This window comes from Apodemus sylvaticus, chromosome 1 (assembly GCF_947179515.1).
Source record: "Apodemus sylvaticus chromosome 1, mApoSyl1.1, whole genome shotgun sequence".
NCBI classification, from domain to species: domain Eukaryota; kingdom Metazoa; phylum Chordata; class Mammalia; order Rodentia; family Muridae; genus Apodemus; species Apodemus sylvaticus.
In genome coordinates this window covers 68,355,691-68,371,222 of record NC_067472.1, presented here as the reverse complement: position 1 = coordinate 68,371,222, position 15,532 = coordinate 68,355,691, and the positions used below count along the sequence as shown (strand labels likewise).

The 15,532-nt window shown below is 49.5% G+C and overlaps 1 protein-coding gene across 1 annotated transcript in view; it reads left to right on the top strand.

The window, feature by feature from the left end:
- The window catches only part of Mgmt (O-6-methylguanine-DNA methyltransferase), a 239,125-nt gene extending 230,103 nt beyond the window's left edge, over positions 1–9,022 (top strand). Inside the window, exons 4-5 of the mRNA XM_052196426.1 lie at positions 3,036–3,175; positions 8,712–9,022. Coding sequence (XP_052052386.1) covers positions 3,036–3,175; positions 8,712–8,924 — 353 coding nt within the window. The 3' untranslated portion in view covers positions 8,925–9,022. The remainder of the gene's footprint in view (positions 1–3,035; positions 3,176–8,711) is intronic.
- The last annotated feature ends 6,510 nt before the right edge of the window (positions 9,023–15,532 follow it).

Sequence of the window (15,532 nt, the reverse complement as noted above, 5' to 3'; positions counted from 1 at the left end):
GGCTACACAACGCGAATTGACCAGCCAGCCACCAAAGATTTCTGTAGCCACATCTATCTTCAGAATTTATGTTTTCTACATCAATATTGAACTTAAGGGATCAGATTTACTAACAACTGAAAAGATGGTCCTTAATGCAGAGATGCCAGCCCCTCCTTGCACATAAGTGCAGAATAGATCCGAATGTGCTCAGGCCTGGTCTCAAGGCATTGTCTCTGAGAGCAGCTTCCACTGATTGGTGCATTCAATCCTTACAGGGTAAAGGAGGATGTTCAGGTACATATGAAAATTATGTACTTGACTATAAAACGCTGCTTCCTTAGAGCCACACTGCCTAGCACCATGGCTCTCAATCTGTGGCTCGTGACCCCCTTGAAGATCAAATGACCGTTTCACAGGGGTTACATGTCATGTATCCTGCATTCAGATATTTACAGTAATATTCATAACAATGGCAAAATTACAGTTATGAACTATCAACAAAAATGACTTAAGGCTGGGGGATCACTATAATATGAGGAACTGTGTTAAAGGGTCTAAGCAATAAGAAGGTTGAGAAACACGGCCTAGTGTATTGCCTAGTGTGGGCTGTGGACTGGTTAAAAACTGGTTACCAGTCCTCAGGATGCAACTGCATTTGCAGAGTGAGAGTCTCTGGCTAAGATGCACAATACCCTGGTTCGATCCCCAGTACCTTATGAAATGGGATACCCCAGGGACATGATGTGAGGATCTGTGGATTCTATGCTTAGAAGGTAGAAACACAAGGGTTGAGAGTTCAAGGCTAGTCTGGGCTAGATGGTAAAAACAGAAACAGGTTGGGTTTTTTTGTTGTTGTTGTTGTTGTTGTTTGTTTTTGTTTTTTGTCATAAACTGACAGCAAAGTTGAATGTGAAGCTGGCAAGGTAGGCCAGTGGTTAAGAGCACTGGCTGCTCCTCAGGAAACCCAAGTTCATTTCTCAGCACCCACAGGGCAACTCACAACAGTCTGCAACTTCAGTCCCAGGGGATCCAGTGCCCTTTCATGGCTTCCACAAGCACCAACCATTCATATAGATCCACACAGGTAAACACTCATACATCTAAAATAAGTACTTTAAAAAACAAACATGGTTGGTAATGTATACTGATATCTGAAGACATAAACTTTCCAGACACTTTTCCACCTGAGACAAAAGATGCTTGGTGACCTGACAGTCCTCAGACAGCAGCATCCCTGTGGTGGGGAGCCACACTGCGTAGGTGCTACTGCTTCTCACAGTTATGCTGGACCTGGTTAGACTATCCCTTGTTTTAATCCCATCAGGTTTAGTAGAGCATTAGTCAGTTCTAGAAAACACCAGCCACAACCCTCTCCGTAGGCCGCAGCACAGGCGACAGCCCACCTGGCCTGGCCTGCACCCTCTGAGGATGCCCGGCTGCCTCTGCCTCTTGCAGCATGAGACTGCTTCCCCTGCTCCCTCCCCAGGCAGCTCCCAGGGAGCTCTGGGCCTTCCTTCTCCTCCTCTGCCCACTTCCTTTCCTTTTCTCAGACAACAGTAACAATAAGTATGATTAGCAAGGTGATTTCAAGCCCCTTTCAGAGGACAAGACAGTAAACAGAGCTTGTTTGCCTAAGGAAACCCTCCCAGCACCCAGCCACTCAAACCTCGCCTGTTAATGAACCCAGAGCCGTTAATGCGGTTTCTTCAGTTAAATTGATTCATGAATTTTGAAGAGAACATTATCTAATGAATTTTCTTTGAATAGAAAGCAATTAAAAGGACAAATCAGTCTGATTAACCCCAAAGTCACCCTCCTGCCACAAATGCTGTACAGTTTGAAATTATATCATAAAAAAAACTAGAGCACATTTGCTGTGTCTGTGCCCTCTGCTAATCCATGTAAATTAATGAACAACAAAGTTAATTTCTTCGATGACCCTTTTCTAGTATCACCTGGATTATGCTGATGTTTAATTTGCTTAATGTTATAATAAAGACTAAACAGGGTTTTGGTTTTTTTTTTTTTCCAGTGAAGTGATTATCATTCCCTTCAGTTAAGAAGTGATTTTTATTATTTAACACACATGTAAGGGTGTGTTTCCTTTAAGGACCAAATCACACTCTGTCAGCTTGGCACCAAGTGTGGCAAGCTCTGTGGAGGGCGCGCTTGCCCAGGGTCGTTCCTGTCGGTGGAACCCTCCCCTCTGTTGTTCCCTTCAGAAACTCCTACCCTAAGTGTTGAAGCCCCAGGGATGGAGGATGTGGCTTGGCCTCCATGCTCCCCAGCCACTGTGTCTCCTCTGGAAGACAATAGGGATCCATCTGTACGAGAGACTCCTCCTTGTATTCTGGGCTTATGCCCTACTCAAGACACATGTACTGAATGATTCCCAAACCCAGGGGCATCAAGGGAAAGGAGCTGAACATGTCTTACCCTAGTCATTTCTGCTATAGGACACAAAATGTATCCCATGTGATATAGCTAGTCAGAGGAAACAGGGCTGCCTGCAGCCAGGGTCATCCTCCAACCTAGGCATACTGGTGGAGGCAGCTGGCATTCACAACAGCACAGCGGATAGTCCGCCTCACTTCTGAGTGTGGACGTTACAGAAGGGTCCCATCCAGTCCCTAGATACGTCCTCCTCCTCCATCTCAAATGAAGTTGGAAATTAACCAGCAGTCCAAAAGGCTTCCACATAGGTGGGCCAGCAGGGACTCCCTGTGCCTGCTAATTGAACTGTGTGCAAAATGCTTGCCTGCCTGTTCACAGAAAGAGCATCACACACAGCCCCGCACGGAACGTGAGGAAGCTGGAAGGAAATTAAAGATGCAGGAAGCCTTCCAAGGCCTGCCTGCTTTGTGCCTGCTTCACTCTCAGCTCTCCTTGCCTGTGCCGCGGTGACAGAGCACTGTGTGGGGGCCTGTGTTTTAATTGAGTATAACAGTTCTATTTGTGCCTTAGCATTTCCTGCTAGGGGACTGGCAGCTATTTATATCCGAGCTGCTGGAGCCGTTTGTCCAAATCACGTCATTCTGTTTTCTTTCTTTCAGATTCATTCACCAGACAGGTGTTATGGAAGCTGCTGAAGGTTGTGAAATTCGGAGAAATGGTTTCTTACCAGCAATTAGCAGCCCTGGCAGGCAACCCCAAAGCGGCTCGTGCAGTAGGAGGGGCAATGAGAAACAATCCGGTAAGTTCCGCAGATCAGATGGGCAGCAAGCTGGGTACCTGCATCGCAGGGCTCCAAACCACCCAGGGAGCCAAGTGTCATTTGAGCAAATGTATTTCAGAGGCCAATGATGTGGCTAGGATCAGGGCTTGGGTTTGGCAACTGCTGTGAGAGGGACCTTTGTGTCCCAGCCACATGAGCTCTTTGTCAGAGAAGCCCCTACCAGAGGGGAAGAAAGCTGGAGAGCACCAAGCAGACAAGAGGGCAGCCCATTTATTTCCTCTCCACTGGATAGTCCCCACGCTGAGTGCCTGTTGAGTAGCAGCATTCTTCCATACACCGGAAATACAGCTGTATATCCAGAAGACAAGAGCCGTGTGACACCAGCCTTCTGAAAAGGTTTTGGTGAAATAATACAACCCTATCTCCCTGGGACTCTGGGGCATGAAGAGCCTAGAAGATGTGACACCTTATATCCTAGATGTCTACTGTCCGTGGGTGTTAGCTCCCCAGGGAAAGGCTTTTCCCCCAGAACTCATCAACCTTAATTTGTGTTTCTTCCTACAATGCTGTCAGTTTATTGAGCACCAAGTTCCCAGCCCACAAGAAGGCCATGCTTTTAGAGACACCCTGTGGTTCTACAAATGCAGTGAGGATTTTGGCTGAGCCAAGGGCCAGTGCAGCCGAGGGCGAGACCAAGGCCCTACATGCCTATGGGCCTTGTATGGGTGAGAAGTCATGTCATCACACACAGTCCTCTGGGAGAATTCACCCTGCCTCTGGGGTCCCTGAATGTCCCGAGCAGCCTCCCCTGTGGGACTGCATGCTGTCATGTTGATACAGGTATGCCAAATCCCAACATGATAGAAAAAAGCCATCTGATCAGAAATGTACCTCACCTGGAAGGGACATTGAGGAATGAACAGCCTGTGCCTCTTTGCGCATACAAGGGTGGGGGTGGGGCGTTAGAGCAATGGGGCTGTCCTGGAACTCTTCTCTATAGACCAGGATAGAATGTACAGAGATATCTGTGTCTGCCTCCTGAGCACTGGAACTAAAGCCATGCACCAACATACCATGCCATGAGGCATTAGATTTGGCAGTAGACAAGAGACCACTCCAATACATTTATTCTGTGCAATGCCCCAGAACAGAGAAAGGTAAGACATCTTCTACCTTTTTCTGCTGTATCCCAGCAGCTACACAGCAACCACCCTGACCTCTGAGTAGAATAGGTCTTACTGCACCATCCCTTCCCCACCCCAATCTGAATCCCTCCCAAGGCTAAGGAAGAGGTGTGGACATGTATTCTCCAGGCCACTCCTGCAACAAGACACATGACTTGGTATTTACCCATACTTAAGTTGGGAACCAAGTTGTTCTGTTTTGCAAAGTTTCCCGTGTGTGCTTACATGAAGGTGAAGACGGCCGCATCGGTGGGCACCAACACCACAGCTTCTGCTCTGAGTTCACCTATCACCTCTGCTGTAAGAACAAGTCCCGCTGCCTCGTGTGCACACTGGTAGCTATACTACATGCACTGTTGTGCATCTGCATCACGAACCGCCAGAAACTGTATGAGAAGGAGATACTGAGACTTGAGGGAGAAAAGGCCTGGACAGTGGTAAGCTCTGTCTGGCGCCCATCTTGGTAGGTGTCCTTAGCCCCACTGATGACAGGGCCGAGATGAGGATGGCTGAATGTGTCTCCTCTGCCCTAATGCTGCCAAGTTGCAGTAAGTTCATGGAAAACATAGTGCTCATGTTTCACCTAAGTAACACAACTTGTGCTATGAGAGGCTGTGGAATGCCGATGACTGGAAATTGTCCTGCTTATAGTAACTGTGGCCTCATGCTGTCTGGTCTCACAGCTGCCCATTGCTGGGTTATCCCCTTCAAGAATAGGAGATAGGATGGGTTTTGTAGGGTGGGAGTCTTCTCCATCCTACAACTCAACTTCTCTCAAGTTTCTCAGGCGGGACTTACTGGCCTTGTCAGGAGACTGGACAGTCTCCTGAAGGTACCATACCACCCTGCCTCAGGGATGCCGAGTACCAGAGGCTCCTCACCATCATCCCAACACACACGCTCAGAGAACCCCCTTCTGCCTCATCCTCAGACACAATTTGCTAAATGTAGTTCAGAGGCGATCAATACAAGCTCTGGGAGTTTCCCACCTTTTTCTAAACAAACACATTCCTGAGGAGTTAGTTTATTCGCAGATTGCCACGAGCACCAGTGACCCCTGAGTCCTGTTCTGCCATTCACCCAGATGGCTGTTGATAAAGATTTAGCATCATGTTCTGAGTGTCAGGGTTGTCAGCGGAGCTGAACCATTTGACCAGAAGAAAAAACCGCACCGGGAGCTATTGATTACAACTTCTCGGTGTCACTTGTTCACCAGGATTTAGGTATTGATGAGGCTGCGAGTGAAAACAAGCTTTCTCCCTTGTGGGCTCTGCCCAGAAGAACAAAGGCAAAGTTGGAAAAAAATACTCAGCCAGTACCAGAATCAGAGGGATCCCATTATTGATTGCAAGGCTCCTTCATGTTATTTTTGTTGGAGACAAATCTATGGGTTTGGAAGTTTTATAGCAGTTGAGAAAGGACTGGTGTGAGTGATGGATCCCGGTATTGGACAAATTAGATTTCACAGCATGAAGATTTCAATGAAACTGTAATACCAGGGGCTCCTTGTGTATCGATAGCAATCACATTGCGTGTAGCGGAGACTATCAAGAAGAGGGAAGCAACAATACGGGCCCTTCAGGTATGGCCATGGGGCCCCAATAAATCTTATGGGTGAATACCTACTGCTAACCCATCGTGAAGCATGGCCCGTTTCTAACAGTGAGTGTGTGAGCAAGTCACGGGTCCACCTTGCATTCTGTGCCCCTGTCCTCAACACAGCACTAACCCACAGAAGGAAGCAGGGAGAGGTGTGCGTGGTACTCACTTTTAAAATCCCATAATCCATTGAGAGGGAAGATCAAAGTGGAATGATCAAATGGAATGGTGCAATGCGCATCTCGATAGCAGCAAGACCAGGTTGACTGGCACGTCTGTGCCAGCCAAAGCCAAGGGTCAGCATCCTCTTGCACAGTCTTCTGATTCTGCATCGCTATTGTATTTGGTTTTTATTTTTAAAGAAAACAGTCATAGTGATATTCCATTCTCAATATCCTTCGTGGCTCCTTTCGAGGTCAAGGTCAAGACCAAATGCTGCCCTCTACTCACACCTTGAATTCCACTTCTCATCCCATGAAGCTCCTATATGCACAGCCAGCTCCCTCCTTCCTGTCTTCATAGCAGTTGTCCTCTGGGTCCACAGAGTCCCGTCTCCATGTCAGTCACCGGACCCAAGAGGCATCAGGGAGACAGGCAGCTTCAGACTCCTGCTGGTTAGAACTTTGGTTTGCTAGGTGGCCTTTACGTGAGCTCTGTGCCCTTGACCTGAGGTATTGGAGAACTGCAGGGGGCTACATAGGGAGGCCTCACATTGAGCAGGAGAAACACCTTCTCAGGAGTGAGGCCTGGAATGACCCCATCCACTGAATCGTGTGTGCTACCCCCCAACAAGGAGCACACTGGGCTCAGCAGGTGAACTGTGCCGTTGAAGGCATGGTGGTGACCATGGCACATATGGCTGCAACGATAGTGGGACGCACCTCGTCGGAGATACAAAGCTCAATATTTCAGATACCTGCTGGGCAGTTTCCTCTAGACCATCAGCTGGCCAGAAGCTGCTCGCTGTGTCCCACTCACTTGCCATGGTAGATAGAAAAGGCAGGGGTGCATCCGGGTAGAGGTTTCTGAGCCACAGGGAAAGGAGGAAAGAAGAAAGATGGGATATAGGTGGTACCCAGCAGTGCCTGTGCAGTCTTCCCACTGGAAGCCTGCAGGCGTGGCTATCTCACCACAGCAGAACACCTGGGGCAAAGCCACTGTATGTGAACCTGGGGTAACCTCAGATTTGCACACCTGTTGTCTGCATGTGTCAGGGCAGCTCAGAACCTTCCAGAATGAGCCCTGATCCTCCAGAGCTCACAGAAGCAGATGCCCAGAACTCAGGTTGTGTTCACTAGCATTTGCCATCGCCCACAGCGGCTTCTGTAGGTACATCATGACCCGTGTTCCCTGAGCGCCCGTCACAGTAAGCTCCGTGGGCTGCTGGGGCCACAGTGGCTGTGTGAGTCCTCCTTTAGCCCTCTGATTAAAGCTCTCTTAGGAACTACATAGTCGGATCTCAGGGCAAAAATGTCCATCGAATCTGCAGCATTCTCTGCAGTAGGCACATAAAACATGCACCTCGCCAGGGCTGGTGTGCAGCCATTCCTGCCAGGCTGAGTATAGTCATACTCTTACACTGCTGCCGAGGGAGAGTCCATGTGACTGCAGCCACTGTGGGTTTCTGAAGGTTTCATGTGGGATGTCCATCTTTTTCTACCCCTGCTGTGAACCAGCGAGGAATAAAACTATGAGGCGAAACACCAGCTAGAAGAGATAGCACAGCCCTGATGTCTCCCCACCACGATGAGGTCCCCTCACCAGCCCTGCCATCTCTGAGCACCCTGGCTAAGGCACACAGTGACCTTCTTTGGAGGAAATGGGGTAAAGATAAATCTTCTGCAGACTCGCTGACCGTTCTCATGGCTTCCTCCCCTGCGGGATGGGAGTGGGCAAGGCCAGAAGTGTCATTATCCGCAAAGCAGAAGTGTCCCAGTAGCTGTCAACCTCCACAGATGATGGACCATGGGGCCTCAATCCATGTAGCCCAGCTACCGGCCAAGTGAGCTAGGCAGTTATCAGTCCCCTGTGGACCACTGCTGAAGTAAGTACTTTCCTGATGCAGAAACAGGCATTCCCTCATCCTAGTGACTGGATGTCAAGGAATGAAGCCTGGACAAGATCATAGCCTTGTGGCTACGGGTTGAGCATCAGAGTCCCTTTGGTATGAGCATTGTCTGGAGCCCAGCCTCCAGGAGCACCTGCCATCCAGATCTTTTGGACCCCAGTGAAGATGTCCACAGGTTTGCATGGTGTCAAGTCAGGGAAATGGTAGGACGTTGCTACTATGGAACTCATGAGATTTACAGACTCCTGTGTTTGAACTTGTCAGAGTCAATAGGAAGAAACACCCATTTTGATAACTCATTGGAATTATCCCCCCAATTCTTTGATTGGTATGACACTTTGCATAGCAGTGACTGGGCAAATGGCTCAGAACACATAGGCAGCCCCACAGCCCAAGCATACCTGTGCCTGGCCATCATCATCCTTTGTACCCTCTGACAGTCATCGGTGTCTCCTTATATGCTTATTTCCACTAAGAAGTAAGAGTAACCCCATCCTGTTACAGTAGAAACACATTCATATTTAGCTTTGTTTACACCATTAAGGATTGGCGAGCAGCAGCCTTGGTTCCTCAGACCACCTGAGTGGGCCAGCAGCCTGCTAACTGGAGAGCTGATGGTGCTGGACAGTCCCGGGTAAGACCTTGTCTGTAGCACAGAAACCTCAACCCAGAGCCAGGCTGACAGTGACACCCTGTTTTTCAGGTTCCCATCCTCATCCCCTGCCACAGGGTGGTTTGCAGTGACGGTACCATCGGCAATTACTCTGGAGGAGGACAGGCTGTGAAAGAGTGGCTTCTGGCCCACGAGGGCATCCCGACTAGACAGCCAGCCTCCAAGGTCGTAGGTCCGCCGACTGGGGCCCGGCTCAAGCCATCCTTCCGGTCTACCAGCTCCAAGCCATCTGGCCAGAATTGAGTAACCGTTTGAATGACACGCAGATGTAACGCGGTGTTGGAAGCGGATGTGTGGTAGCACCACTATATTAAAAGAGCTGTGTGTCCTGAGGGACGCGATGCGGCTGCCCTTTCTTGTTTCTACATTTTACAGCAGAGTGAGTTCAGATGACCCACCTCGAGTATGTCATCCGTCCCCTCCTTTGACATGGTTATTGTTCTATTTTTAATGCCCATTAAAATGGGGGTGGGGAATGAGTGAGGAAGGCCTGGTGAGCCGTAGGGCCCTTTTGTGTGAAGGGAGACACATCTGACACCTGCAGGCAACAGCTGGCCACCCCAGACTGTCCACACTGAACAGCTGACCCCACCCCAGTAGGACCCCCAAGTCATCCTTCAAGCCATTTACCCTGTGGAGGTGGCAGCCCCCATTCAGTTCCTAATACCCCACCCTCTCTGGCTAGAGGAGGGACAGGCTAGCAAGTGAATGCTTTGTTGAGGGTCTTGGCATTGCTTCCCCATCTGACAGGAAAGTGTTTTGTATCCATGGTGGATACAAGATGATTGATACACACACACACACACACACATGCATACATGTATGTATGTGTACATGTATATGTATATGTGTGTATACATATGTAGATGCATATACATATGTAGATACATATATGCATGTGTATGTATACACATGTATATACATGTATGTATATGTATGTATACATATGCATATACATATACATATAACCGTCTTCCAAACATTGGTTTGGAATACCGAATAGCAAACAGCATTTGGCTCACCCCCAAATTCCACTCTCCTTTCTTCCCTTGTCTTTGAATGCTCTGGGTAGTAGGTAGAAGAGACACCATCCCTCCTGGGAGTCTCAAGAACCTGGAACCTGTAAAGGTCCCAGCAGCCTGTATTGAACTCATGCAATCCACGTGATACAGTTCCTCAGCTCATGCTGCCACCAGCGCTGGAGACTGTCACCGCGTGATGCTTCACAATGACATCATCTTCCCAGCTTTAAAGTCGGCTCTTCCCAAAAAGTGAGAGGAAACTCAGCCGGGTGTATGGATAAGTAAAACAGCATGTGATTGGAGGAATGAACCACCAACTGTGTAGCGGAGAGCTTGGTTTTATGGTGGCCTCTTTGACAGCAAGGGCCACCCGTGTCATCCAGGATGGAATTGCGGCCTCTACAGAACCCTCTTTGGTGCATTTGGTACTGCATGCTACCCTGAGACCCACGTAAACAAACCTCCGGCCTTTCTCCCTGGCTAACAGTTTATCATGCCTTCATCTTACAGCAGCTGCACTAACTCTGATATTCTTTGTAGAGAGGCATCACTAATACCACACTTTCTGAATTTGGCCATCACCTATCATCACAGAGCAAGGTGGGTCTCGTTTATGCGGTGAGCTAACTCAAGAGTTTTCAGGACCAGGCTGGGCATGCACCCTGGCATCCTCCCATCTGGCCTCGCCAGGGTGCTTTCTGCTCGTTTCCTAGAAAGGCCATCTCTATCTGACATGGCCAGCAAGACCATGGAAGGGGCTGGGGTAATTGTATCAGAGTAATGCCACACTGATGTCCCTCTAGCACCAGGATGTCACTGTATGATGTTTTTGTCCTCTGCCTGAAGAGAGCAGAATTCTCAAAGAGCTGTGTATGTGTGTGTTCCAACAGAGGGCACTGTGGCTGCAGTGTGCCGGGGAGACCCAAGCGTCCACTCTGCGTTTAGAGGAGTTGGAAGGTGGGCATGAGGGTCAAAGTCAACTGGGTCTGAGCAGGTCCTCCACCCCCCTGTGTGGGCTGTCAGGCCAGTGCCTAGTACATAGGCCTCCTGTGCCTGGGTGGCCTATGTAATGGGAACTTTCCTTATGATCTCTACATTTCCACATAGATCCAGGCTCTAAGAGGAGCCTGGGGCTGTACAGACATCCACGGCCAAACCCCCAGCATGGGAGGGCCACATGCGGCCAGGACGCCAACTCCATCAAAGCCACAAGGGCAACCTGGCAGTTCCAGGTAGCCTGAAATGATGAGCAGCGTGCTTGGGCCTGCCCTTGGAGCGATCCGAAAGCTGTGTTTGCTCCCCTCTCCGAGGGTTTCCTCCGTGCTGTCATAACAGGTTCCTAGATGCCCCGAGGTAGCCGTTGACAGCAGCAGGACTCACTGCAGTGACCGTGTACTGCTCCAAGGATAAACTCTGCAGAGGCTGACATGAAACGCCAGCACGGTCGCCTGGAGCCGCTCTGGCTCGGGCTTGCAGCGCAGCTTGTGAAAATGAGAGGAAAAGGAAAGGCATAAAGAATTACAAAAATATTTTCAAAATAAAAAGAAATGTTGAAACAAGAAAGCTGTGTTCTTTGGCCTTGGCCCCCGGTCCCTCTCACCTATCGAGCCTCCATGCCCTGAGCTTCTGTTCTTTGAATGCTCACACAGAGGCCTGTGCAGCCTGTCAGCTGCTGCTGCACCGAGCCTTCTGCTGACTAACCTGTCATCTTGCCACCTCCATAAACCATGGTGACCAAAGGCTCAGACCTCACTGGCAGCAGAATAGATAGATGCATTTGGCCGCAAAGGAGGCTAAAACTTGGAAGGGAGTGTTTTTCTCCCAGTCTTTTCCCTATTTAGGGCACACACGCCACCCACTGACCCAAGTCCTGTGGCCTTAGCAAGGGATGAATAGACAAGAATGAAAGTCTGACTTATTTTCTGCCCAAAGTAGAGAATCTCCAATCTGGAGAAAAGTCAGTCCTGGGTCTGGAAGCCACATTCCTGTAAGAGGCATTATAGGATGAAGGGGTCACTCTTTGAGGTTCTAGAGGTACAGACAGTGGGTATTTCGGAGGAGATGAAAGAAGTGCTTGGGAGGGAACTGGAGAGAGTTTCTGGGATGTTCTCTGGGGTTCTGCCATGTGCTGGAGATCCACACTTCTTATCTTCCAGGAGACCCTTTCGAAAGGGCCTAGAGTGCCCATCATTGATACAGTCATGTTGAAACCTCAGCCTTATTAGGACAGCCTTCTCATACAAAGTTCACACCAAGTGTTGCCATGAGCCGTGGAAGGGTTCCAAACCATCTCCAGAATAGCTTCTTGCAGCCACTGGCAACTAGGTAAAAATACTGCACGGATTTCACTGTGGCCATAAATCTAGTCCTCAAGAACAAAATGGCTCCCAGCTTGGTCCCAGCTCAGACCTCGACACTATCAGAGTAACAGGGAATTCCCGCTAAATCCACGTGAAACTGTTCCTTTTCTTCGAGAGCATTCCAGACAGCCCAGTGTTTCTTTGCTTGCAGACATTGTCTGAAAGGATTCTGTTGTGACAAGCACACTAGTTTAATGTGGGACCCAAGGAGGAGTTTATTTCACTCTGAAGATTTTTCTAGAAGTCCGTTCAGGAAGTTAAACCTTTTGCAGCTTCCTCCTGTTAGCAAAAGTTTGAGCCCCTGCATGTCTTGTTTGCATGAGTCTCATAAATATGTCACAGAGGGTGGGTAGAGGTCCTTGGGTAGAAAACTAAATTTCTTTGGACTTTCTCAAGCCATCTTTGTATGCTCTTTCTTTAAACAAATATTGTTGTTAAAAGTTTGCATTTCAGAATCTAGACCTTGCAGAGAACAGAAGGCCACACAGGATGGAGTTGCAGCTGTTGGAGAGGTAGAATCAGGAGGATGGTGACTTAGAGGCCTGGTTTATATAGGAAGACCTGTGTCTTAACATACAGAATTAAAACGTGCAGCACTGGTGAGGCAGAGGCAGGATGGGAGGCCATCCTGGTCTACCTAGCAAGTTCTAGGCTAGGAAGAACTACATAGCTTCCTATGTTCCAAAAACAGTAACCAAAAATCAAAAGGAAAAAAAAATTCTGAAGATTCAAGTTCCTGGCAGTATCACTCAAACAGTTTGAGAAAAGTAAGTGAGACTCTGTTAAAGGTTTCTTCCTAGTCCTATTGTCTGTGTCTGTCTGTCTAAAGCAAAGGGTAAATGTCGATCAAAAGCCAAGGGAAGAATCTGTAAGTCCAGACATGGCTCCAGGTGACCAAGGGCGGGCGTCCGGGGGCCTCAGAATCCCAGGACCCCATGGCTCCAGCTGCTGACAGATGGAGAGTGCCTGGCCTCCATCACACAGGGCCTCTCCAACAAGGGTCTGCGGTGGGGTTGGGGGCCGGAGTGGATGAGGGAATAGGAAGTGGATACTGGGCCATGAGGTGCAAATTGACAGCAGGGCCCAGCCTGACAGCGCCTCTGATTGATGAGAGGACACTGTTAACAAGCCTTTAAAGTTTCTCATTAATGTTTTTTTTTCCCACTGAAAAGAGCCACAAGAAAAAAAATCCACATGGACGGTAATTAAGATCGATCCTGTACAGTACAGTGCTGGCACTGTTGGGAGCCTTTAGAAGAAAGCAAACCCTCCTATTAAACACTCATTTTCAGACTGCCAACTTCTGGGTTATTGAAGCCCCGTGCCAGGTCAGGGATTCGAGTGGGGCACATTTTGTGGACTAGAGTGGTGGACCCCACTGGGAACCTGTTTTCACTGAGGACGCAGAGTGGATCCTCCATATTTTCCTCGCTGTGATCTCTGCTTTAGTGGCCCTGGGAAAGGAATAATGCACCCAGGAGTGCTGAGTGACAGCAGCTCCCAGCCAGTCCCATGGAGTGTCAGAGCTGGCACAACATGGTGTGTGTGACTGACACTCCAAGAGACCCAAACACTGGAAGGAGGTAGAGGGCAGAGGAAGGAGTAACAGGGTTAGTATCTCCTTGCACACATAGGACATGACACCCCAAGTCTCGGTGCTGTGCAGCATGAGCTGTGTGTGTCGTCGGGTCCATTTGTTGACTTAAACGAGTTGGAACCCAGCTGGAGAGGACACCAGTGTCCAAATACCCTGTGGTGTTTGACCCTCTGCAGAAGTGCTGTTTCCACGTGTTTTGGTTGGCATGACTACAAGAAGGTGGTGCACCTGTGAGATTTTCTGAAGCTATGGAGGGGTTGGGAGGTATGTGGGGTGACTTACAGTGGAGTTTATCAGGAAGCCTTCCTTGTGGGACTTGGCTCAAGAACCTCCCATTCTTGGTCTTCTATGGGAAGCTGGGTTCCCATAGAAGCTGGCTGAGAGAGGGTCCCCATTGGGCATGAGACAGTTGTTGGGGCCTTGATGTTCAGTTTCTCAAGGAGCAGAGTTGAGAGCAAGCATCTTCCTCTAGGCTGTCCCACCAGGCAGAGGTGCCTCTGAAGCCCCTTTGTCATTCAGGTTGGGCCCTTGAGAGTGCCTGAGGCTGAGCAACAAGCACCCAGAAGCCTGGCCTAAGCGGGTGTCCAGAAGATGGACCTTTCCCAGTTGTCAGGACATGAAAATTCTCACTGAAGTAAGCCTCGTCTCTGACACTGTGTTGGGCCACTTGGAAAAAGACTTTCTGATATCCAGGCAGCTACTGTGCAGCACAGGTTCTGCATGGTGAACCTAGGTGGCAGGCTTGGAGCCTTGACTAGAGTCCTTCCCTTCAGCTGGCTCCTGGGAAGTAGCTGGACTGTGGACTCCTTCCTGGTTGGTTGTCCTACCCAGTGCACCAAGGCTTCTTGAAGGAGCCCCGTATTAGAGGAATGGGTGGAAGACTAGCCTCAAACTATCCCTGGAACATTCTGGAATCAATTTTTAGAGGAAGACTATGGACTAAGAGTCACACACACACACACACACACACACACACACACACACACCGACCACGTTTAGAAGCCATCTTACTGGCTCTTGGGTCCTGGATCAGAGCAGCCCCACGGGCTCTGCATGACATGTGTCTAATGCCACTCACTCCAGCAAGTGGGACAGTCCTTAGGAGTCCAATGTCATATTGGACAGATCTTAGGAAGTGCCAATCAGTCCTCAGCAGGCTTCACTTCTTTCTAGAGCCAGAGGCAACTAATCCTTCCCAAGTCCACAGGAACGGGGGGGGGGGGGGGTAGGGGGGGTAGGGGGTGTAGGGAGGGAGGGGCTTCCACATGCCTGGACTTCATCTGTGTTATCCTGTTCTCCATCTATCCAGGGTGAGCCAGGCCCCAATTCCACGCTAACAGTGCCCAGACACCTTTTCACTAACCCCAGAAAGGCCATGCCTAGGCTCTAGATTGCCTGGATACATGGCCACAACTGGAAACACTACCTCTGATTCCCATCAGACCACCATTCCCCCATGGCCTTGTCTGCATTGCATCTGAATATATCCCTTTTGGAAGAACTACACAGTATTTCCTCAAGGTCCCCACCTTCTTTGACCCATGGGAGGCTGCAGGTCCCCGACACACCAGGTCTGTGGGGAATGTTGCACTTCAGGTCTGACCTAAAAGGCAACAGTTGGTACACAGCAACGGCAGCCATGGGACTCCTGTGTGCACCCTGCACCTGGTGGGCGGGGGGAGTCCCTCTGCCTTTAGAAAAGTCCTGGGCATGAGCACAGACCTCAGACTACCTCTGCACACTGGCCAGTGCACTCTACCCAACTCTGCTCGTGGGCTCACACATTGTGTAACTGGGTCTTAGGCAGAATTGTAACCCATGGAAACAGGTGCACCCCCAGCAGGTATAGCCAGTACCAAAACTTCCAACCCG